General features: G+C 47.3%; 1 protein-coding gene across 2 annotated transcripts in view; it reads left to right on the forward strand.

Moving 5' to 3' along the window:
- The window catches only part of LOC122552361 (E3 ubiquitin-protein ligase RNF220-like), a 69,608-nt gene that overhangs the window by 31,169 nt on the left and 13,245 nt on the right, over positions 1 to 25,194 (forward strand). The window contains exons 6-11 of one of the 2 annotated variants that reach the window (XM_087983252.1): positions 2,238 to 2,280; positions 14,438 to 14,484; positions 17,515 to 17,647; positions 20,471 to 20,567; positions 22,335 to 22,418; positions 24,912 to 25,017. In XM_087983252.1, coding sequence (XP_087839378.1) covers positions 2,238 to 2,280; positions 14,438 to 14,484; positions 17,515 to 17,647; positions 20,471 to 20,567; positions 22,335 to 22,418; positions 24,912 to 25,017 — 510 coding nt within the window. Of the gene's footprint in view, positions 1 to 2,237; positions 2,281 to 14,437; positions 14,485 to 17,514; positions 17,648 to 20,470; positions 20,568 to 22,334; positions 22,419 to 24,911; positions 25,027 to 25,194 lie in introns of both variants that reach the window. The other variant, XM_087983251.1, reaches the window with a different exon arrangement.

A 25,194-nucleotide genomic window follows, 5' to 3' on the forward strand; every position in this document is an offset into this window, starting at 1 on the left:
GGCATTCTGCAAAATTACTTTGACAGTCTGCTCAGGGAACCGCTCGATAGGATCTGCCCTCTCCTTTTCCCGAAGGGTCTCAAGGACACTACGTGCTGACCACTTCCTGACGGACTTGTGGTCAAAAGGTGTTTTTCTTCATAAACTTCTCCACGAAGGACAGGTGATACGGAACGGTCCAACTACTCGGAGTGTTCCGCGGCAGCGAGGCCAGGCCCATCCTTCGCAACACCGGGGACAGGTAGAACCTCAGTACGCAGTGACACTTGGTGTTTGCGTACCGGGGATCCACGCACAGCTTGATGCAGCCGCACACAAAGGTGGCCATCAGGGTGAGGGTTGCATTGGGTGTGTTTTTTCCCTTGTTGCCCAGATCTTTGTACAGCTCGTCTCTTCGGACCCGGCCCATCTTTGACCTCCATATAAACTGGAAGATGGCCCGGGTGACTGCAGTGGCACAGGTTCTGGGAATAGGCCAGACCTGTGCCACGTATAATAGCAATGACAGTGCCTCACACCTGATGACCAGGTTTTTTCCCACGATGGAGAGCGACCGTAGCTTCCATCTGCCCAGTTTCTGCCTCACTTTACTGATACGCTCCTCCCAAGACTTGGCGCACGCCCCAGCCCCCCCGAACCAAATACCCAGCCCCTTCAGGTGGTCAGTCCTGACGGTGAAGGGGATAGAGGATTGGTCGGCCCAGTTCCCGAAGAGCATGGCCTCGCTCTTGCCTCGGTTTACCTTGGCCCCCGAGGCCCGTTCGAACTGGTCACATATGCACATGAGTCTGCGCACGGACAGCGGATCCGAGCAGAAAACGGCGACGTCATCCATGTACAGGGAGGCCTTAACCTGCAGGCCCCCGCTGCCAGGAATAGTCACCCCTCTCAGGCTCGCATCCTTCCTGATGGACTCGGCAAATGGCTCTATGCAGCACACAAACAAGGCAGGAGAGAGAGGGCAGCCCAGATCTGACTGGGAAGCTATCTGATTCCCACCCATTGATTGAGACTGCACTGACAATGTTGGTGTAGAGCAGTCTGATCCAATTGCAGATTCCCTCCCCAAAGCCCATTTTGGAGAGAACATCTCTCATATACCTGTGTGATATCCTGTCAAAGGCTTTCTCCTGGTCCAGGCTGATCAGGCAGGTGTCCAACCCCCTGTCCTGCACGTAGGCGATCGTGACAACTGCACTTCCCCAATACTTATGGGCACGACGGTGGGCTCAGTGGTTAGCACTGCTGTCTCGCAGTGCCAAGGACCCTGGGTTCAATTCCACCCTTGAGTTAGTATGCCTGAGGAGTTTGCACGTTCTCCCCGTGTCTGTGTGGTTTCCCTCTGGGTGCTCCGGTTTCCTCCCACTGTCTAGAGATGGATAGGTTAGGTGAATTAGCTGTGATAATTTGTCCATGGTGTCCAGGGACATGCAGATGAGGTGGATGAGCCTTGGGAATTCAGGGACTGGGTTTGTGGAATGTCCTTTGGAGGATCAATGCAGATCTGATGGGCCGAATAGCCTCTTTCCACACTGTAGGGATTCTATGATCATACAGTAACATTCTAATGATTGACATTACGTCCCTCAGCAGCCCTATGCCATCAGCTTTGGTTGCTTTGTAGCTTCATATAAAGAAAGGAGGAAGTACAGAAACCAGTGATGAACACTTTATTCTTCCTGGGGATCTGAACAGTGCTGACAAAGCCAGCATTTATTGCCCGTCCATAACTGCCTTTCAGCAGGGCCTGTACCCAACTCTACCACAATAATGTAACCTTCTCGACAATTTCAGAGGCTAGGTAAGGGTGTGCACTGGGTCTGGAGTCACATGTAGGCCAGACTGGGTAAGGATAGCAGTATTCCTCCCCACGGAGGACAATATCGGCAAAGTAGTCATATACCTGTTCGGATATGTTACAGCACATCTCTGGGACAGAGTGGCATTGCACCTGGTTCTCCTGGGCCAGGGCTAGGACACTACTTCTTTGCCACATGATCCTCTAGTCAGCTCTTTACACGAGTTCAATAGTTTCATTGTTATTCTATTCCCGATTTACTAATGGATCGAATTTTAAATACTTCTTGTTTTTGGAACATTATTCCAGGGGTCTGGATTACTAGCTGACTAGTATTGCTACTGCGTTATCAAATATGCTTATCAATTCCATGAAGTAACTTTACAGTTGTAAATACTCAAAATAGCCAATAACCACTCTACCTTCTGTTTGTCTTTAGACTTTCCAACAAGTAAAAATTAACAGAGAGAGTCGGCTCAATGGTGAGTGTTTAAACTGAGAAATGACAAGGTGGTAGACATGTGTCTGTGTTTGTGTGTCATTTAATGTGTGTGTATGTGTCATTGTGTATGTATGGGGCGTGTGTGTGTGTGTATGTATGATTGTATATGTACAGGATGTGTGAGTGTGTGTATGTGTGGCTGTGTATGTATGGGGTGTGTGAGTGTGTCTGTATGTATGATTGTGTTTGTATGGGGTGTGTGAGTGTGTGTGTATGTGTGATTGTGTATGTATGGGGTGTGTGAATGTGTGTGTATGTGTGATTGTATATGTACAGGATGTGTGAGTGTGTGTGTATGTGTGATTGTGTATGTATGGGGTGTGTGAGTGTGTGTATGTATGTGTGATTGTATATGTACAGGATGTGTGAGTGTGTGTGTATGTGTGATTGTGTATGTATGGGGTGTGTGAATGTGTGTGTATGTGTGATTGTATATGTACAGGATGTGTGAGTGTGTGTGTATGTGTGATTGTGTATGTATGGGGTGTGTGAGTGTGTGTGTATGTGTGATTGTATATGTACAGGATGTGTGAGAGTGTGTGTATGTGTGATTGTGTATGTATGGGGTGTGTGAGTGTGTGTGTATGTATGATTGTATATGTACAGGATGTGTGAGTGTGTGTGTATGTGTGATTGTGTATGTATGGGGTGTGTGAGTGTGTGTGTATGTATGATTGTATATGTACAGGATGTGTGAGTGTGTGTGTATGTGTGATTGTATATGTACAGGATGTGTGAGTGTGTGTGTATGTGTGATTGTGTATGTATGGGGTGTGTGAGTGTGTGTGTATGTATGATTGTATATGTACAGGATGTGTGAGTGTGTGTGTATGTGTGATTGTGTATGTATGGGGTGTGTGAGTGTGTGTATGTATGTGTGATTGTATATGTACAGGATGTGTGAGTGTGTGTGTATGTGTGATTGTGTATGTATGGGGTGTGTGAGTGTGTGTGTGTATGTGTGATTGTATATGTACAGGATGTGTGAGTGTGTGTGTATGTGTGATTGTGTATGTATGGGGTGTGTGAGTGTGTGTGTATGTATGATTGTATATGTACAGGATGTGTGAGTGTGTGTGTATGTGTGATTGTGTATGTATGGGGTGTGTGAGTGTGTGTATGTATGTGTGATTGTATATGTACAGGATGTGTGAGTGTGTGTGTATGTGTGATTGTGTATGTATGGGGTGTGTGAGTGTGTGTGTGTATGTGTGATCGTGTATGTATGGGGTGTGTGAATGTGTGTGTATGTATGATTGTATATGTACAGGATGTGTGAGTGTGTGTGTATGTGTGATTGTGTATGTACGGGGTGTGTGAGTGTGTGTGTATGTGTGATTGTGTATGTATGGGGTGTGTGTGTGTGTATGTATGATTGTGTATGTACGGGATGTGTGAGTGTGTATGTGTGATTGTGTAAGTACGGGGTGTGTGAGTGTGTGTACCAATATGTGCGTGGGTGTGCATGTGTGAGAGGTGTTTGCGTGAGAATGTGTGTGTGTGATGTGTGTGTGTGTGATGTGTGTGTGTGTGTGCCCGTGTGTGTGTGGCCATGTGTGTGCGCGTGTGTGTATGGGTGTGTGTATGCGCACACGTGTGTTTGTATGGGATGGGTGTGTTTGTGTGTATATGGTGTGTGCGTGTGTGTGAGTGTGTATGTGTCTGTGTGTATCTGTCTGTGTGTGTGTGTCCATGTGTGTGCATGTTCTGTGTGGTGTGTGTGTGTGTACGTGTCCGTGTGTGTGCATGCGTGTGCGCGTGTATATGTTTGTGTGGTGTGTGTCTGTGTGGTGTATGTGTGTATGTATGGGCGTGTGTGTGTGAGAATGGGTGTGTGTCCGTCCGTCCGTGTGTGTGTGTGTATTTGTGAATGCGTCTGTGTGTGTGCATGGGGTGTGTGTGTGTATGGGTGTGTGTGTGTGTCTGTGTGTGTCTGTGTGTGTATGTGCATGTCTGTGTGTGAGTATGGTGTGTGTGTGTGTGTCCGTGTATGGTATATGTGTGTCTGTGCAGTGTGTGTGTGGTGTGTATCTGTGTGTTTGTGTGTGTCTGTGTGGTGTCTGTGTGTATGGGTGTGTGTGTGTGTGTGCATATGTATGTGTGTGTGTATGGGATGTGTCTGTGTGTGTATGGAGTGTGTGTCTGTGTCTGTGAATCCATGTGTGTGTGTGTGTATGCGTGTATGCGTGTGTGTGTGCGTGTATGGTGTGTGTGTCTGTGTGTGTGTATGATGGGTGTGTCTGTCTGTATTTATGGTGTGTGTGTGTGTGAGTCTGTGTGTGTGTGTATGGTGGGTGGGTGTGTGTGTCCATGTGTTTGTGTGCCTGTGTGCGTCTGTGTGTGTGTGTCCATGTGTGTGTGTGTGTCCGTGTGTTTGTGTATGTATGTATGTATATGTGTGTGTATATATGTGAGTCTTGTGTGTGTGCCTGTGTGTGTGTATGATGGATGTGTCTGTGTGTATTTATGGTGTGTGTATGTGTGTGTGCGTCTGAGTCTGTGTGTGTGTATGATGGGTGTGTCTGCGTGTATTTATGGTGTGTGTGCTTGTCTGTGTATCCATGTGTATGTGTGTGTGTCTGTGTGTGTGTATTTATGGTGTGTGTGTGTTTGTGTGTATGTGTGTGTCTGTGTATCCATGTATATGTGTGTGCGTGTGTGGGTGTGTGTGTGTGCGTGTATATATGGGTGTGTGTGTGCCTGTGTGTGTGAATGGGGTGTGTGTGTGTATATGGTGTGTGTGTGTGTGTGTGTGTGTGCATCTGTGTGTCCGTGTATGTGTGTGTGTGTTTGTGTGGTGTGTGTCTGTGTGTTTGTGTCTGTGTGTGTGCATGGGGGTGTGTGTGTGTGTATATGGTGTATGTGTGTGTGTGTGTGTGTGTGTGAGTGTGTTTGTCCGTGTGTGTATGCATGTGTATGGTGTATGTGTCTGTGTGTGTGTGTATGATGTGTGTGTGTGAGTGTGTTTGTCCGTGTGTGTATGCATGTGTATGGTGTATGTGTCTGTGTGTGTGTGTATGATGTGTGTATGTGTGTGTGTGTGTGAGTGTGTTTGTCCGTGTGTGTATGTATGTGTATGGTGTATGTGTCCGTGTGTGTGTGTATGATGTGTGTGTGTGAGTGTGTTTGTCCGTGTGTGTATGCATGTGTATGGTGTATGTGTCTGTGTGTGTGTGTATGATGTGTGTATGTGTGTGTGTGTGTGAGTGTGTTTGTCCGTGTGTGTATGTATGTGTATGGTGTATGTGTCCGTGTGTGGGTGTATGATGTGTGTGTGAGTGTGTTTGTCCGTGTGTGTATGTATGTGTATGGTGTATGTGTCTGTGTGTGTGTGTATGATGTGTGTGTGTGAGTGTGTTTGTCCGTGTGTGTATGCATGTGTATGGTGTATGTGTCTGTGTGTGTGTGTATGATGTGTGTGTGTGTGTGTGTGAGTGTGTTTGTCCGTGTGTGTATGTATGTGTATGGTGTATGTGTCTGTGTGTGGGTGTATGATGTGTGTGTGTGTGTGTGTGTGAGTGTGTTTGTCCGTGTGTGTATGTATGTGTCTGTGTGTGTATATGGTGTATGTGTGTGTGTGTGTGTGTGTGTGTGTGAGTGTGTTTGTCCGTGTGTGTATGTATGTGTATGGTGTATGTGTCTGTGTGTGGGTGTATGATGTGTGTATGTGAGTGTGTTTGTCCGTGTGTGTATGTATGTGTATGGTGTATGTGTCTGTGTGTGTGTATATGGTGTATGTGTGTGTGTGTGTGTTTGTCCGTGTGTTTATGCATGTGTATGGTGTATGTGTCTGTGTGTGTGTGTATGATGTGTGTATGTGTGTGTGTGTGTGTGTGTTTGTCCGTGTGTGTATGTATGTGTATGGTGTATGTGTCTGTGTGTGTGTGTATGATGTGTGTATGTATGTGTGTGTGAGTGTGTTTGTCCGTGTGTGTATGCATGTGTATGGTGTATGTGTCTGTGTGTGTGTGTATGATATGTGTATGTGTGTGTGTGTGTGTGTTTGTCCGTGTGTGTATGTATGTGTATGGTGTATGTGTCTGTGTGTGTGTGTATGATGTGTGTATGTATGTGTGTGTGAGTGTGTTTGTCCGTGTGTGTATGTATGTGTATGGTGTATGTGTCCGGGTGTGTGTGTATGATGTGTGTGTGTGAGTGTGTTTGTCCGTGTGTGTATGCATGTGTATGGTGTATGTGTCTGTGTGTGTGTGTATGATGTGTGTATGTGTGTGTGTGTGTGAGTGTGTTTGTCCGTGTGTGTATGTATGTGTATGGTGTATGTGTCCGTGTGTGTGTGTATGATGTGTGTGTGTGAGTGTGTTTGTCCGTGTGTGTATGCATGTGTATGGTGTATGTGTCTGTGTGTGTGTGTATGATGTGTGTATGTGTGTGTGTGTGTGAGTGTGTTTGTCCGTGTGTGTATGTATGTGTATGGTGTATGTGTCCGTGTGTGGGTGTATGATGTGTGTGTGAGTGTGTTTGTCCGTGTGTGTATGTATGTGTATGGTGTATGTGTCTGTGTGTGTGTGTATGATGTGTGTGTGTGAGTGTGTTTGTCCGTGTGTGTATGCATGTGTATGGTGTATGTGTCTGTGTGTGTGTGTATGATGTGTGTGTGTGTGTGTGTGAGTGTGTTTGTCCGTGTGTGTATGTATGTGTATGGTGTATGTGTCTGTGTGTGGGTGTATGATGTGTGTGTGTGTGTGTGTGTGAGTGTGTTTGTCCGTGTGTGTATGTATGTGTATGGTGTATGTGTCTGTGTGTGTATATGGTGTATGTGTGTGTGTGTGTGTGTGTGTGTGTGAGTGTGTTTGTCCGTGTGTGTATGTATGTGTATGGTGTATGTGTCTGTGTGTGGGTGTATGATGTGTGTATGTGAGTGTGTTTGTCCGTGTGTGTATGTATGTGTATGGTGTATGTGTCTGTGTGTGTGTATATGGTGTATGTGTGTGTGTGTGTGTTTGTCCGTGTGTTTATGCATGTGTATGGTGTATGTGTCTGTGTGTGTGTGTGTATGATGTGTGTATGTGTGTGTGTGTGTGTGTTTGTCCGTGTGTGTATGTATGTGTATGGTGTATGTGTCTGTGTGTGTGTGTATGATGTGTGTATGTATGTGTGTGTGAGTGTGTTTGTCCGTGTGTGTATGCATGTGTATGGTGTATGTGTCTGTGTGTGTGTGTATGATGTGTGTATGTGTGTGTGTGTGTGTGTGTTTGTCCGTGTGTGTATGTATGTGTATGGTGTATGTGTCTGTGTGTGTGTGTATGATGTGTGTATGTATGTGTGTGTGAGTGTGTTTGTCCGTGTGTGTATGCATGTGTATGGTGTATGTGTCTGTGTGTGTGTGTATGATGTGTGTATGTGTGTGTGTGTGTGTGTGTTTGTCCGTGTGTGTATGCATGTGTATGGTGTATGTGTCTGTGTGTGGGTGTATGGTGTATGTGTGTGTTTGTCCGTGTGTTTATGCATGTGTATGGTGTATGTGTCTGTGTGTGTGTGTATGATGTGTGTGTGTGTGTGTGTGTGTGTGTTTGTCCGTGTGTGTATGTATGTGTATGGTGTATGTGTCTGTGTGTGTGTGTATATGGTGTATGTGTGTGTTTGTCCGTGTGTGTATGCATGTGTATGGTGTATGTGTCTGTGTGTGTGTGTGTAAGATGTGTGTGTGTGTGTGAGTGTGTTTGTCCGTGTGTGTATGCATGTGTATGGTGTATGTGTCTGTGTGTGGGTGTATGATGTGTGTGTGTGTGTGTGTGTGTGAGTGTGTTTGTCCGTGTGTGTATGTATGTGTATGGTGTATGTGTCTGTGTGTGGGTGTATGATGTGTGTGTGTGTGTGTGTATATGGGCATATCCAAACTTGTGGTGTGTATTTAATTTGCTTGCTGCATGTGAACATTGCTGACTGGATCCTAAATTACCTTCTGGAATTATGCTGCACTTCTATTTGCCATCAATACCCCCACAATGCCGTTAGGGAGGGAGAGCCAGGATTTTGACTCAGTGACTCTGCAGGAACGGACGACATATTTCCAAGTCTAGATGGGGAGTGTTTTGAGTGGGTTGGTGCCCTAATATCTATTGCCTGAGGATTGCAGGTTTCAGAGCTGTATGTTCACTTGCATGTTTGCACATATGTCTGCGTGGGGGAACATGTGTTCAGTCCCACTGCACAGGTGGTGAGCTCCTGAAAAGGTGCAACATTACCCTGAAAAATAGATCAGGCAGCAGACTGGAACCATGGACCATCTCCCGATTTCCCACCTGGATCCTGGAGTGGGCTGGATTGAAGGAATCAGCAGTCTGCTGGTTGGGACAAGCCAGAGAACAGAGCTCAAACTCCTCTGAAAAATGAAGGTCTGCTGATTTTTACAGCTCCTTCATGACCTCCCTGATTGATAGTTTTCATACAGTCTGAAACCATGACAAAACCTGAAAAAGCATTGGCAATACGATTCATGAAATCTGTACAAATTTTGCTAATACACATGGTTCAGTAATAGAGTCATAGAGTTGTACAGCATCGAAACAGACCTTTCGGCTCAACTTGTCCATGCTGACCAGATATCTTCAGTTAATCTAGTCCCATTTGCCAGCACTCGGCCCATATCCCTCTAAACCCTTCCTATTCATATACCCATCCAGATGTCTTTTAAATGTTGCAATTGTACCAGCCTCCACCACTTCCTCTGGCAGCTCATTCCATATACGCTCCGTGTGAAAACGTCATCCCTTAGGTCCCTTTCAAATCTTTCCCCCCTCACTCTAAACATACGTCCTCTAGTTTTGGACTCACTACCCTGGGGAAAAGACCTTGGCTGTTCACCCCATCCATGCCCCTCATGATTTTACAAAACTCTCCACACCAGGGAAAAAAATTTCCATCCTATTCAACTTCTGCTGATAACTGAAACTCTCCAGTCTCAGTAACATCCCTGTAAATCTTTCCCACACTCTTTCCGGTTTAATAACATCCTTCCAAAGCACAACGACCAGAATTGGACGCAGTACTCTAAATGTGGCCTTGCCAGTGTCCTGTACAGGTGTAACATGAGGTCCCACCTCCCATATTCAATGCTCTGACCAATTAATACAAATGTGCCACGTGAATGTTTCACCACCCTGTCTACCTGCTCTGCCACTTTCAACGAACAACGCAGCTCGGTCTCTCTGTTCACAGACACTCCCCAGGGCGCTGCCATTAACTGTGTAAGTCCTGCCCTGGTTTGTCTTGCCAACTTGCAACGCCTCGCATTCATCTGCATTAAACTCCATTTCCATTCCTTCACCCGTTGACCCAGTTGATCAAGATACCAGTAAACTGGTAGTCACTGACAGGATTAATCCCACATTGCCTGCCCTACTGCCTAATGGACAGTCCATTCCCATGGACACAAACAACTCTAAATGGTTGAGAATTGGCCACTTCAGTCACATGAAGACCCATATCAGAAGCCCATGTCCCTGAGTAGACGTCATCCTCAAATTGAAGGACAGTTGACAAATCACTGACACTGCATAGAATGCAGCACATAGAACATTCCAGCACAGTACAGGCCCTTCGGCCCTTAATGTTGTCTGACCTGTGAAACCAATCTGAAGCCCATCTAACCTACACTATTCCATTCTCATCCATATGTCTATCCAGTGACCATTGAAATGCCCTTAAAGTTGGCGAGTCTGCAACTGTTGAAGGCAGTGCGTTCCATGCTCCTACTACTCTCTGAGTAATGAAACTATCTCTGACATCTGTCCTATATCTACCACCCCTCAATTTAAAGCTATGTCCCCTCGTTCTAGTCATCACCATCTGATGAAAAAGGCTCTCACTGTCCATCCTATCTAACCCTCTGATTATCTTATATGTCTTTATTAAGTCACCTCTCAACCTTCTTCTCTCTAACGAAAACAGCCTCAAGTCCCTCAGCCTTTCCTCATTAGACCTTCCCTCCATACCAGGCAACACCCTCGTAAATCTCTGCACCCTTTCCAAAGCTTCCACATCCTTCCTATAATGCCGTGACCAGAACTATACGCAATACTCCAAGTTAACATCATTTTATCCTGAAGTGTAAGGGTTTGTTTGACAGCTTAAAAGGATATAAACTTTGCAATTAATACAGCCGGGCTTTATAATAAGTGGTGAAAATGTGTTGCTGGAAAAGCGCAGCAGGTCAGGCAGCATCCAAGGAACAGGAGAATCGACGTTTCGGGCATAAGCCCTTCTTCAGAAATGGTTGAAGAGGGGCTTATGCCCGAAACATCGATTCTCCTGTTCCTTGGATGCTGCCTGACCTGCTGCGCTTTTCTAGCAACACATTTTCAGCTCTGATCTCCAGCATCTGCAGCTCTCACTTTCTCCTTTATAATAAGTGGACTCAGTTATTATCCAACCACACTCATTGGGTGTGCCAGGGATCTCCCTGCAACTAACTCATTACTGACAGCTCTCCCAAACACCCCAGTGTAAAATCAGAGGCTTCAGTAGTTAAAATAAAATAATTTCATCAACTGAACCATGTTAATTCCAAGCACAAATGCAGAAGCAAGTCAGCAATTTCTTAAAATCTTCACCTATTTTTCCTAATCAATCTGCAGAGAGATGTACCACATTACCACTGTACCACAAAAGGACCCCCAGGAGTTGGGATTTTTTTAACATGTTTTTTAATCAACCTATTTTTCAAACTAACCTGTCCAAAATTTTAATTGAGAGTCAAAATGTGTGGTGCTGGAAAACCACAGCATTCAAGGAGCAGGAGAGTCGACGTTTCGGCCATAAGCTGTTCATCAGGAATATGGGGGAGGGGCTGAGAGATAAATGGGAGGGGAGTGGGGCTGGGGGGGTAGGTAGCTGAGAGTGCAATAGGAGGATGAAGGTAATAGGTTGGGGTGAATTAGTGGGAAGGAAGATGGACAGGTCAAGAGGACTCTGGAGTAGGTAGGATTTGAACCTGGGTCTCCTTGGCCCAAGGTGAGGGACGCTACCACCACAAGAGGACCCCTGTGAGTTGGGAATTTGGAAACTAACTGGAATAAGATCAGTTGTGCTCCTGTCAACTCAGCTTGTGGTGGCTATGAACGAGACAGGATAGTTGTGACACAACATCCTGGCTCAGTGTGTTTTTACAAATGTCAGCATAACAGCTCCCTGTCGTATTCACCAAGCAGGAAGGTTGAATCATTCCCTATCCCTCTTCCATAAGTCTGTCTGGCTCTCTGATCTCTGCAATCCAATTAGTAGCCATCTCCATTTCTTTTCAATACTCAGCATAAAGACTTTATGAAAGCAGAGACTCCAGTCTGCCTTCACGTTCAGAAGAAATATTGGACCATTAGTTTCAAATAACACAATAAGAGTTAGTGCTGTCCTTGTTATGACCCAGAGTCATGCTATCAGATTATTTTAATGTCATGCGGAACAGGCAATGAGTCTTCATCATGGCCAGAATGGATGCTGGGTGACACTCAGCGCTATGAGACATGACTGAGACAAACAGCTGAACATTCTGCCTGAAAATGTTCGAAGGAGGCACAGCACTTTATATTTCTGCTTCTGATCCCTAAGGTTGTGGGTTCGGTCTCCACTCCAAATCATTAAGAATACAGCCTACATAGAAACAGAAAAGAAAGGAGGAGGTGGAGGCTATTCAGCCCTTCAAACCTACTCTGGCATTCATCACCGTCATGGCTGATTGTCCAACTCAATAGCCTAGTCCTGCTTTCTCTCTTTAACCTTTATTCCATTCACCCCAAGTGCTATATCTAGCTGTCTCTTGAATACATTGAATGTTTTGGCATCAACTGCTTCCTGTGCTAATGAATTCCACAGGCTCCCCACTCTTTGGGTGAAGAAATGTCTCCTCATCTCCATCCTAAATGGTCTGCCCCAGATTCTCAGACTGTGACCCCTGGTTCTGGATGCACCCACCATCAAGAACATCCTCCCTGCATCCATCCTGTCTAATCCTTTAGAATTTTGTAAGTCTGTGTGAGATCCCCTCACTCATCTGAACTCCAGTGAAAATAATCCTAACATAGTCAATTCTCCACATGCGTCAGTCCCTCTATCCCTGAAATCATTCTGGTAAACCTTCGCTGCAGTCCCTTGAGAGCAGGAGCATCCTTCCTCAGAAAAGGAGACCAAAGCCGCGCACACTATTCCAGGTGTGGCCTCACCAAGGCCCTGTAAAGCTGCAATGACACATCCCTGTTCCTGTATTTGAAACATCCCACAATGAAGGCCAACATCACCTTTGCCTTCTTTACCGCTTGCTGTACCTGCATGCTTACCTTCAGTGACTGGTGCACAAGGACACCCAGGTCCCGCTGCACTCTCCCCTCTCCCTATTTACAGCCATTCAGGTAGTGATCTGCCGCCTTGTTTTTGCTTCCAAAGTGAATAACCTCCCATTTATCCCAGTTATATTGCATCTGCCGTTGATTGGTCTCGGCTGATATTTCAGTGCAGTTCTGAGAGAGTGCTGCACTGCCAGAGGAGCTGTGCTTTTTTTTCAGATAGGGCATTAAACTGAGACTCCACCTTCCCTCTCGGGTGGGAATTAAAGATCCCATGGTGTGATTCAAAGAGCACCGAGGCTGCTCTGACCAATAATTCTCCCTGAGTCGAGTTGTCATTCTCTCATTTGTTTGTAGGAATTTGCCGTGAGTACGCTGGGTGCAATGTTTCCCACATTACCGCAATGAGAGCCCTTTAATATCACTTCATTAAATGTATACACTCAATGGTGCTTTAAGATCATGGAAGCGTTATCCAAATGGAAGTCTTCCTTCTTTATGACTGGTTATCTTCAAAGAGGAATCTGAAATGAGCCCATAAATCTTCAGAAAGGGAGAGGCCTTGTCCATTTACTCTGAACTTGCCCAAGTCACAATTTGGTTAATGTTTTGAAATATCCGGCCAGAGACAGATACTTGGGGAGGCTTCCCTATCTCGAGTGAGGGAATGACGGACACAAAGCAATGATCGGTACTCCTCAAGAGGGTCACAGATTCACTCAGGATCGCCTCTTCTGACCAAAGTTCTGAGGAAGGGTTACCAGACCCCCAGACGTTAACTCTAATTTCTCTCCACAGATGCTGCCAGACCTGCTGAGCTTTTCCAGCGACGTCTGTTTTTGTCTTCTGACCAAGTGTTTTGGAAAAGTTGGCAATATTTTCCTCATTTCATACGAAATCCTCGTTTTTATTTGCACACTGGGCCTTGGTTCCTCTGCCTTGTCCCTCCAGTCCGATATAAAGAACTAGAGAACGGAATCGTAAAGTGAAGCTCAGGAGGTGTACGGGGGATTTGAATAAATATTTTCACCCAGAGGGTGAGGGGATCTGGAAGGTACTGCCCACAAGGATATTTGAGATGGGAGACCTCACAGTCTTTGCACTTGGAATGTCATAAGCAGGTGTAGGTGGCAAGGTGGCTCAGTGGTTAGCACTGCTGCCTCACAGCACCAGGGACCCAGGTTCGATTCCAGCCTCAGGCAACTGTCTGTGTGGAGTTTGCACATTCTACCCGTGTCTGCATGGGTTTCCTCCCACAGTCCAAAGACCTGTAGGTTAGGGTGAATTGGCCAAGCTAAATTGTCCATACTGTTCAGGAATGTGTAGGTTAGGTGAATTGGCCAGACTAAATTGCCCGTAGTGTTCCATTAGTCAGGGGTATGCATGGAGTAATAGGGCTGGGGTTCTGGGTGGGTTACTCTTTGGAGGGTTGGTGTGGACTTATTGGGCCAAATGGCCTGTTTCCACACTATGATAACCTTCAAAGCTCCAGGCCAAGTGCTGGAAAGTGGGATTTGTGTGGATAGGCCAGTACAGACTCGGGCTGAAAGGCCTCTGCCATGCTGTATGACTCTGATTTTAACCCAGCTCAGAGCCTCTTCCCGACTGTGCACACTTCCCCCTGAGATGGCACTCTGGGCTCCCCTTGTGAAACAGTTGTCCTTGTGATAATTGTCCCCCGTTGACAAATCTCTGCCAAGACCCAACTAGGCCTCACCTTGGTTTGTTCACCATCCCAGATGGTAGAATGTGATCTGTGGTTGTGTTGCACTTTCGGATAGGGCTTGACCCCATTAACCATTACCGCGACCTTACACCCCGTCCTGGTTTCTCTTTCAGCGAGGGTGAAGAGGTGCAAGCGGATCAGACCCTCAGACGAAGATCAGGTACGTGTGATTGTCCTTCAGTGATGAGGAGAGTGGAGAATCCATTCACGTGAAGAAATGTAAGGTTCAACTTAACCCCCGACGGGAGTAAGGCGATGACTGAAGTTGAAATCACCACAGGCTCTTTCTTGTTAGACTATTTGTTCTGGTGGGCAACATTTTTGAACGTAGTTTTGTTTTGGCCAGTGCACAATGCAGGGCTGAGGCCTAGTTAAAATGTAACAGATGACAAAATGCAGCCTGCAAATTTATTTTACCTCCAGGCCCCAGGTGTGAGGTGTAGTGCCTGGGAAACCAGCTTCAGAAAAGGAAGTGGTTTTTGAGGTTACGTGTGAGGATTCCCTACGAGTCAGGAGATACAGCCCCACTCCTCCAGCAATATTCCTCTGGGGTGTAGTCAGAGACCAATTGGAACATTGCAATCCCAGATTCCCACTCACTTTCCACCCTCCAGTCCTGTAGTGGTCTCGCTGAGTGCTTAGCACCTCAGCCAAAGGTGACAATGAACAATAATTCTCTTGGATTACACTGACAGTCTAACATAATGTACTAATATTAATCAGAAATGACAATAATTAAAATAACACCCAAACAATGAAATCCTGCTCCACCGCCATGGCTCAGTAATGGCACCCTTGTCTCAGCGTCTGTAGGTTGAAGTCCCACCCCAGGACTTGAGAACATATACTTCCAGTGCAGTTCTGAGGGAGAGCTGCACTGTCAGAGGTGCTGACTTTCCAAATCATTTTAAACCAAGGCCCTCTCGCTTGGTTGTGAAATACTGCATTCTTTTGAAAAGCTCTTTCTCAGGTCCAGTTCAAGATTAATTTACCTCGTCAATAACACGGAAAGCAGATTTGTCAGGCTATTATCACACTGCTGATTGTGGGAACTTGACTGTGCCCGCAACCTAGATTAGATTAGATTCCCTACAGTGTGGAAACAGGCCCTTCAGCCCAACCAGTCCACACCGACCCTCTGAAGAGTAACCCACCCAGACCCATTCCCCTACACTATATTTTACCCCTGACTAACACACCTATTTCTATGGGCAATTTAGCATGGCCAATTCACCTGACCTGCGTGTGGGAAGAAACCAGAGCACCAAAACACAGCCATGAGGCGAATGTGCAAACTCCACACAGACAGTCACCTGGGGTGTGACTTGAACCCCAGGTCCCTGGCACTGTGAGGCGGTAGTGCTAACCATTGAGCCACCATGTCACCCACAATCTAGCTGCTGCATTTCCTGTATTACAAGTGTCAACACATCATAAAACAGTTTATTGATCATGGAGCAGTCTCAGAGTCATACTGCTCTGAAACAGATCCTTTGGTCCAACATGTCTATGTTGACTAGTTTCCCAAATTAATCTAGTCCCATTTGCCTGTGTTTGACACATATCCCTCTAAACCCTTCCTGTCTATGTACCTGTCCAAATGTTTTTTAAATGTTGTCATTTCAACCATTGCCTCTGGCAGCTCATTCCATTCCACACACGTACCAGCCTCTGTGTGAAAAAGTTGTTCTTCATGTCCCTTTTAAATCTTGCCCCTCTCACCTGTGACCTTTAGGGTTGGACTCCCCCCCCCACCCGAGGGAAAAGAACTTGGCTTTTCACCCTCATGATTTTAAGGTCGCCTCTTAACGTCCTATGTTCCAGGATAGAGAGTACTAGCCCCTCCATGTAGTTCAAACCCTCCACTCCCGAAGCATCCGTAAAGTTTTTCCTGCAGCTCTTCCAGTTGCAAACATCCTTTTGTAAGCAGGGTGACCAGCATTGTAGCATTGTAGCATGCAGATGTTGTGTAAACTGCTTCAGAAATTGTAACTTCATTTTTGCCTGACACCTCCCCACTGTTGTCGGTATGTGTGTCTGTCCCTGTATCTGCCTGCATTTATTCCGATCTACCACAACCAGACAATCGTGTGTAATTACTTCGTTTCTCTCTCTCTCTCCACACCCCCCCTCCAGCTCTGTCTCCCACCGCTCTCTCTCTCTCCCTCCATCTCCCCCCTCTATCTCCCCCCTCTCTCCCCCTCTCTCCCTCTCTCTCTCCCCCTCTCTCCCCACCCAATCTCTCTTCCCCTCTCTCTCTCCCCCTTTCTCTCTCTCTCTCCCCCCTGCTCTCTCCCCATCTCTCTCACTCTCCCCCTCTCTCTCTTTCTCCCATTCTCTCACCCTCTCTCTCTCTCCCCTCCCCCTCTGTCTATCCCCACCCTCTCTCTCTCTCCCCCTCTGTCTCCCCCCCCACTCTCACCCTCCTCTCTCCCCCCCTTTCTCTCTCCCCCCTTTCTCTCTCCCCCCTCTCTCTCCACCCCTCTCTCTCTCTCCCTCTCCCTCTCTCTCTCCCCCCCCCCCCCCCCCCCCCCCCCTCTCTCTTCTCCTCCTCCCTCCCTCCTTCCCTCTCTCTCTCTCTCGGCTGCAGCATATTGCCTCTGGTTTCCTCTGGCTCTGGGACCTTCCTGTTTCCTCAGTCCCTCAGCCAGTCACTTACCCAATATCATGATATACTCCAGCAGTACCCACTCCACCAGTCCCCCACAGCCACCTCTCTCGCATTTTAGTTAAACACATACATATGCAAGAAATGGAGGGACATGGACCAAGGGCAGGCAGAAGAGATTAGTTTTAGTTGGTGTCATGCTTGGCCCAACATTGTGTGGCGAAGGGCCTGTCCCTATGCTCTGCAGTGCTATGTTCTAACTGATTCAGTGTCAAACCTTCTCCCAGTGCACTCCTGCAGGCCGCCCTGGAGCACTTTGCTTCATTAAAGCTGTCGTTTAATTTTCGAATCAGTGTGTGTATAGCGTAGTGCAGTCACGTTCTCAGTTGCAATCTTCTCAAGTGCAATGAAGTATTTGTGTTCGCTAATCCACACCGCGCAGGATTAGCCACACATCTCCCTTTCTGCCAGATGTGCAACCTGATGATCCCTGCTCCCTTCCTGTAAGCATTACCATTTGTGAGCAATGAGCCCTGTCAGCACTCGGTGTTGTGTTACGTCTTGTTCTGCCCTGTTTTGCAGATCGATGGTCCCTATTCTAAGGAGCCGAGGTTCCTGGACACAGAGGAAGAAAGCCCAAGTGGAACACACTATGTGGAATATACATGGCACAGCCTGGGCAGAAACAGCACACCGCACATCCTTGGGCTGAGAGGTAGATGGCAGTATTGAGTTAAAGCTAGGTTCCCAAGTTTGGATCATTGACTGGAACGGTATCTCTGTGTTGATGTTTTAGAGATGTCAGTTTGCTAATCTGCTGTCTCTTGTGCTCCAACACTTTAGTGCTTGTATCTGTATTTAGCAATTCTGGCTCTGGTTCAGTCCTGATGTCCCTGCTACAGGAAAGACGTTGTTAAAGGGTGGCAGAAAAGATTTACAAGGATGTTGCCAGGGTTGGAGGGTTTGAGCTATAGGGACAGGCTGAATAGGCCGGGGCTGTTTTCCCTGGAGCATCAGATCATAAGACAAAGGGTCAGAAATTAGGCCATTCGGCCCCATCGAATCTGCTCCACTATTCAATCATGGCTGATAAGTTTCTCAAGGAGGAGAAAGTGAGGCCTGCAGATGCTGGAGATCAGAGCCGAGAGTGTGGTGCTGGAGAAGCACAGCAGGTCAGGCAGCATCCGGGGAGCAGATGAGTCAACGTATCTGGGCTTAAGCTCTTCAACAGGAATGAGGGGTGTACCCAAGGGCGCTGAGAGATAACTGGGAGGGGGGGGTAGGGCCGGGGGGAAGGTAGCTGGGAATGTGATAGGTGGATAAAGGTGGGGCTGATGGTGATAGGTTGGAGAGGAGGGTGAAGCAGAGAGGTGGGAAGGAAGATGGACAGGTAGGCCAGGTCATGAGGGCGGTGCTGAGTTAGAGGGTTGGATCTGGGATAAGGTGGGGGAGGGGAAATGAGGAAACTGGTGAAATCCACATTGATCCCATGTGGTTGGAGGGTCCCGAGGTGGAAGATGAGGTGTTCTTCCTCCAGGCGTCGGGTGGCTGAAGTTTGGCGGTGGAGGAGGCCCAGGACCTGCATGTCCTTGGCGGAGTGGGAGGGGGAGTTGAAGTGTTTGGCCATGGGGCAGTGGGGTTGGTTGGTGCGGGTGTCCCAGAGGTGTTCTTTGAAACATTCTGCAAGTTGACATCCTGTCTCCCCTCCCTCATGCCCTGTGGCTGAACATCTCTGGAACACACACACCAAGTTTCTCAACCTCATTTTCCTGCTTTCTCCCTGTAACCTTTGCTCCCCTTGGCATTCAAGAACTTATCTATATCTGTTATAAATATACTCAGTGATATACAGTAGCCTTCTGTGGTAGTGAATTCCACAGACTCACCAATGTCTGGCTGAAGACGTTTCTCCTTATCTCCGTTCTAAAAGGTCTCTCCTTGCCTCTAAGGTTGTGCCCTTGGGTCCTAGTCTCTCTTACCAATGGAAACATCTTCCCAACATCTACTCTATCCAGGCCATTCAGTATTCTGGAAGCTTCAATCAGTCCCCCCCATCATCCTTCCAAACTGCATCAAGTATAGACTCAGAATCCTCAAACATTTCCCATATGTTCAGGTCCTTAATCCTGTGACTATTCTTGTGAACCTCCTCTGGGCCCGATCCAGGGCCAAAACATCCTTCCTGAGGTTTGGGGCCCAAAGTTACTCACAGTATTCTAAATGCGGTCTGACCAGAGTCTTATTAAACCTCAGGAGTACATCCCTGCTTTTATATTCTAGTCCTCTCGAGATGAATGACAACGTTATATTCACCTTCCTAACCACCGACTCAACCTGCACATTTACCTTGAGAGAATCCTGGACTAGAACTCCCAAGTCTCTTTGCACTTCAGACTTCTGAATTTCCTCCCCATTTAGAAAATAGTCCATGCCTCCATTCTTCCCACCACAGTGCACTGATGTCACACTTTCCCCCATTGTATTTCATCTGCCATTTTTTTGTCCACCCTCCGAACCTGTCTAGATCTTTCTGAAGCCTCCCTGCCTCCTCAATACTCCCTGCCTGAGGCAGAGGAATGGCCTTCAAGAGGTTTATAAAATCATGAGGGGCAGGGATAGGGTGAATAGCCAACATCGTTTTCCCAGGTTAGGGAAGTCCAAAACTAGAGGGCATGGGTTTAAAGTGAGAGGAGAAAGACCAAAGATGTGCAGGTTAGGGTGGATTGGCCATGCTAAATTACCCATAGTGCCCAGGGATGTGCAGGTTAGGGTGGATTGGCCATGCTAAATTACCCATAGTGCCCAGGGATGTACAGGTTAGAGTGGATTGGCCATGCTAAATTACCCATAGTGCCCAGGGATGTGCAGTTAGGGTGGATTGGCCATGCTAAATTACCCATAGTGCCCAGGGATGTACAGGTTAGAGTGGATTGGCCATGCTAAATTACCCATAGTGCCCAGGGATGTGCACGTTAGGGTGGATTGGCCATGCTAAATTGTCTCTGGTGTCCAGGGATGTGCAGGATAGGTGAGTTAGCCATGGGAAATGCAAATTTTCAGGGATGGGGTGGGGTCAGGGTGGGATGCTCTTTGGATGGTTAGAATGGAATTGATGGGTTGAATGGCCTGCTTCCACACTTTGGGAATTCTAAGTACTAAGGGAAAAGATATAAAAGGGACCTAAGGGGCAACGTTTTCACACAGAGAGTGTTGCGTGTGTGGAATGAGCTGCCAGAGGAAGTGGTGGAGGCTGGTACAGTTACAACCTTTAAAAGGCATCTGGATGGGTATATGTATAGGAAGGGATTGGAGAGATGTAGGCCAAGTGCTGGAAAATGGGAGTAGATTAATTTAGGATCTCTGGTCAGCATGGAGGAGTTGGACCGAAGGGTTTGTACATCTCTGTGACTGTCAGCCTTTTCTGAAATGATTAACCCCTTGTCAACTTTCAAACAGCTATAAGTAATTTCTGATGCTATTAGCACGTTACCAATGTAATAATAAATAACCAGTGAAATTATCTGCATTTTAATAACAGGATCGAGTTCTTACACCACACAGAGTCTGACAAGTAGAGACAGCGATGGGGATCTCGATACTGATGGAGATGAGCCGCCAATATTCACTAAGTTTAAGTATCCTTCCCCCGGGGGGTTTCTGAGCTAATTCTGACCCCATCAGCGTATCTTAAAACAAAACATCGATGTACTTTGATGTCTCTCAGTCTTGGCCAGCTAAATTAGCAGTGTCTCTGTCATAGGACGCAGTGTTTAAGAAATGTTCTAACAAATTTAACAGGTACTGAATTCAGATGCAACATCTGGTGATGAAAATACTTGATAATCTCAATCTAGGAATATGGGAAAAGCTTTAATAAATGCTGAAGACTTCCAAATGTCCCCATGCAGATGTGAGAAGAAGTAGTTGCTCAGTCTTTGCAGCTTTGTTTGAATATTCACCTCCAGTTCTTTCGGAGAGTGGCAGGAGTGAGAACGTCTGAGAGTGAGGGAAGGCAGAAAAATGTGGTGCGTGTTTCAGGATGGTTGAGGAGGGTGGGGAGTGTTGCTGAACAAAGAGACGTTGGAGTGCAGGTTCATAGCTCCTTGAAAGTGGATTTGCAGATAAATAGGATGCTTTCCTTTACTGATCAGAGTATTGAGTACAGGAGTTGGGAGGTCATGTTGCGGCTGTACAGGACTTTGGTTAGGCCGCTGTTGGAATATTGCATGCAATTCTGGTCTCCTTCCTATCGGAAAGATGTTGTGAAACCTGAAAGGGTTCAGGAGAGATTTACAAAGATGTTGCCAGGGTTGGAGGGTTTGAGCTATAGGGAGAGGCTGAAGAGGCTGGGGCTGTTTTCCCTGGAACGTCGGAGGCTGAGGGGTGACCTTATAGAGGTTTACAAAATTATGAGGGGCATGGATAGGGTAAATAGACAAGGTCTTTTCCCTGGGGCCGGGGAGTCCAGAACTATAGGTTTAGGGTTCGAGGGGAAAGATATAAAAGGGGGCCTAAGGGATAACTTTTCCACACAGAGGGTAGTACGTGTATGGAGTGAGCTGCCAGAGGAAATGGTGGAAGCTGGTACAATTACAGCATTTAAAAGGCATCTGGATGGATATGTGAATAGGAAGGATTTAGAGATTATGAGCCAAGTGCTGGCAAATGGGACTAGATTAGGTTAGGATATCTGGTCGGCATTGCTGAGATGGACTAAAGGGTCTGTTTCCGTGCTGTACATCTCGATGACGCTATGACTCTAAGTGAATTGATAGGAGCATTTAAAACCATGAGGGCAAGGGGATAGAATAAATGTTCCCAGTCCCTATGGAGTTCAGAATGATGGGACAGAGATTAAACATTTGAGGCTGTCCAGACAGTGCCTAACAGATGTCAATGTTGAAGAATAGTTTGGATAAATATTGAAGGAAAAGTGCCTGAAAGGACAATGGGAGCAGGGTATGCCTGTGGGATTGGGATCACTGTTTATGAGGAGGATAATCAGAAACGGAGATTGTCGAGGGCTCCCTCTGTATTGCAACTCCAACACAATTCCTGACCTCAGCCCCTTCTCCTGCCCAGAGTGCTGCCTCTGCTGGATGTGGTCACATTTTACTCTTGGGACCTTTCTAAGCACAGCTCCCAAACACAAAGTTGAGTGTTTGGGGTTCCTTTGACTGTCCCCAGCTGCCATCTGTGATCAGAATCCGTGCCCGACAAAGGGCAGACCCCGGGCTCTGGGGTAACTGGACACATCACACCGAGGCATCAGGTCATATTCGGTGAGAGGGAGAGCACCACGATGGGGACAGATTAGTGAACATCAATACCATCATCAGCCAATGTCGGACCCAGGTTTCCTGATCCCTTCCAGCTGTTTCCTTAACCAGCACTTTGTACAGATGCTCAGCTGCAGACAGCCTGAATGGCCAGGCACAGAAGCTAATGGAAGCAGAGGACAGATGCCTGGACAGTGTGGTGATGAGGCAAGTTGCACTCTGTCCGTGATACAAATACCACCATCAGTTAGAGAATGAGGACAATGCCTTGTCACTCGTTTCGAATCGAGTTGCAGGTAGGGCTGTTCTGTCAGGTTTCCCAAGGCTGCTGGACTATCCTTGGGTCTGTCTGCTCTCAGCAGCTGACACGTGTCCTCCTCTCCCTTGTGATGTCTTTCCCTCCTGAGCCGTTGAGAGATAACTGAACAAAGAGACATGCCCCATCATAAATTCATAGAATGCCACCTTACAGTTGGCCATTTAGCCTGTTGAGCCCGTACTCAGCCTATTCCCTGTAGGATCTGTCAGAGTGATTTAGCTAAGCCCACTCTCCTTGCCCTTTCCCTGAAACCCACTGCTCTCTTCACAAAACTGAAGAATCCCTACAGTGTGGAAGCAGGCCATTCGGCCCATTGAGTCCACACCGACCCTCCGAAGAGCATCCCACCCAATTCCAGTAACTCTGCATTTGCCATGGCCAATCCACCCTAACCTACACATCCCTGGGCACTATGGGTAATTTAGCATGGCCAATCCACCCTAACCTACACATCCCTGGGCACTATGGGTAATTTAGCATGGCCAATCCACCCTAACCTGCACATCCCTGGGCACTATGGGTAATTTAGCATGGCCAATCCACCCTAACCTGCATATCCCTGGGCACTATGGGTAATTTAGCATGGCCAATCCACCCTAACCTGCACATCCCTGGGCACTATGGGTAATTTAGCATGGCCAATCCACCCTAACCTGCACATCCCTAGGCACTATGGGTAATTTAGCATGGCCAATCCACCCTAACCTGCACATCCCTAGGCACTATGGGTAATTTAGCATGGCCAATCCACCCTAACCTGCACATCCCTGGGCACTATGGGTAATTTAGCATGGCCAATCCACTCTAACCTGCACATTTTTGGACTGTGGGAGGACGCCCACACAGACACGGGGAGAATGTGCAAACTCCACACAGATAGTCGCCCGAGGATGAGGCAGCAGTGCTAACCACTGAGCCACCGCACCGGCCCACACTTCACCTCACATATTCTTTCAAGTTCCCTTTTGGAGGTCACGCCTGAATCTGTGTCATTCACACTCGTAGGGTGTGCAATCTGGACTCACTGGGTTCCCTTTGTTTTGGCAGTCTCTTCAAGGAGCTGGTTCTTCACCTGTTGGTTGTTGGAGATCAGTATCTCTCTCTGCCTACTCCCTGTAGGATCCTTCAGGATTTGGGACCCCTCTATCAAATCACCTTCCCACATTCCGTCAGCATCTCCAATCTATCTACGTGCCTGAAGATCCTGATGCCCGGAACCACCCCCTCTATATTTTCTCCTCCCTCTCGAAAGCCTCCATATCTCTCCTCAAGTTGGACATATGTTCCGGTTGAGGTAAAGTACGTGTTTTATGAAGTTGTCGGCTGGAAGGAAGCTCAATCCCCCATCAGATAGATATCCAGTCCCTGACAAAACCCAACCCTCCTTTGGCTTAGTCACTGATGACTTCAAAACACCAATCCGGCCTAGTCGTGACACCAAGCCTACAGTGATGTGATTGACTTGTAACTGCCCTCAGGGCAATTATGATGGGCTGGTCTAGCCAATGGTGTCTCAGATCCTACGAAAGAAGTTTTAAAAAATTGTCCCCTGTCGTCAATAAACGATGCATGTACCTAAAGTAAAATGTTCAGCAAAACGTGAGGCTGTGGGGCGAAGATCAAATCTTTTGGATTATACCTGTAATGTTTCTTCTGACAGTAGGCTTGGAATCGTAGAATTTTACAGAATGAGGCCGTTCGACCTCTCCCGTCCGTACTGGCTCCTGAACGAACTACCCAGCTCATCCCACCTCCCCCCCACCCCCCCCCCCCCCATCCTATCTCTGTAACCCTCAAACTTCATCCCTTTCAAATATCAATCCAGTTGCTTTTTCAACCTCCTGTGACGTCCATTTACAGACAAACAACGGACTTGCATTTATATAGCACTTGTCGTGACCTCAGGACAACCCCCCCTCCCCCCGCAGTGATTTACGTCCAATTAACCACTGCCAATTAAGGCTGGTCTGTGATGTGGAACTCCCACACTGGCTGAGGTGCCATCTCCCTCTGATCTCACCCCTCACCTGAGGCGTGCTGGCTCCCAGTTCAACCCTTCGCTAGTCATTTTTCTCTCTCTCTCATGAGCCCTCTGGGATCGTGGCAACTTCAGCTCGTTTAAAGTCTCCTTGGAAAGACGGCAGCTCTCAGGACTTGGCTTGTGCGTTTCGATCTTGGGGAAGGATCTGGGAATTAGATGGGAATCAGCAGGGGGAGGAGATCCTGTCACGTTGGGCATTGTCCTCTTGGTCTGTGCGTGCCCACTGAGGGCGATGGGATCCCATTTGCAGGAGGCTGGGGCCAGATTGTGGTCTTGGTGCGCAGTGGGTGGGCTTTTACTCAACATGCATTCCAACTTCAACCTGTTGTACCTTCCACAGGATGGTTAACCCAGAGGAAGATGGAGATATGACCTCAGAAATCCTGAAGGCACGAATCAATGAGCTCACACACAAGCTGTTGCAGAGGGAAACCTACAGGTGCCATGTGTGTACGGTAAAGGGCCTTCGATTCCAACGTTTTGCCTTAAGGTGTCCACTCTGTGTCCATTCCACACAGGCGACTGTCTGTGCGGAGTTTGCCCATTCTCCCCGAGTCTGTGTGTGTGGGTTTCCCCCGGGTGCTCCGGTTTCCTCCCCCAGTCCAAAGATGTGTTCAGGGATG

Source organism: Chiloscyllium plagiosum, unplaced genomic scaffold (assembly GCF_037043375.1).
Source record: "Chiloscyllium plagiosum isolate Xiang-an unplaced genomic scaffold, Cpla_swu_hap1 HiC_scaffold_45, whole genome shotgun sequence".
In the NCBI taxonomy this organism is placed as follows: Eukaryota; Metazoa; Chordata; class Chondrichthyes; order Orectolobiformes; family Hemiscylliidae; genus Chiloscyllium; species Chiloscyllium plagiosum.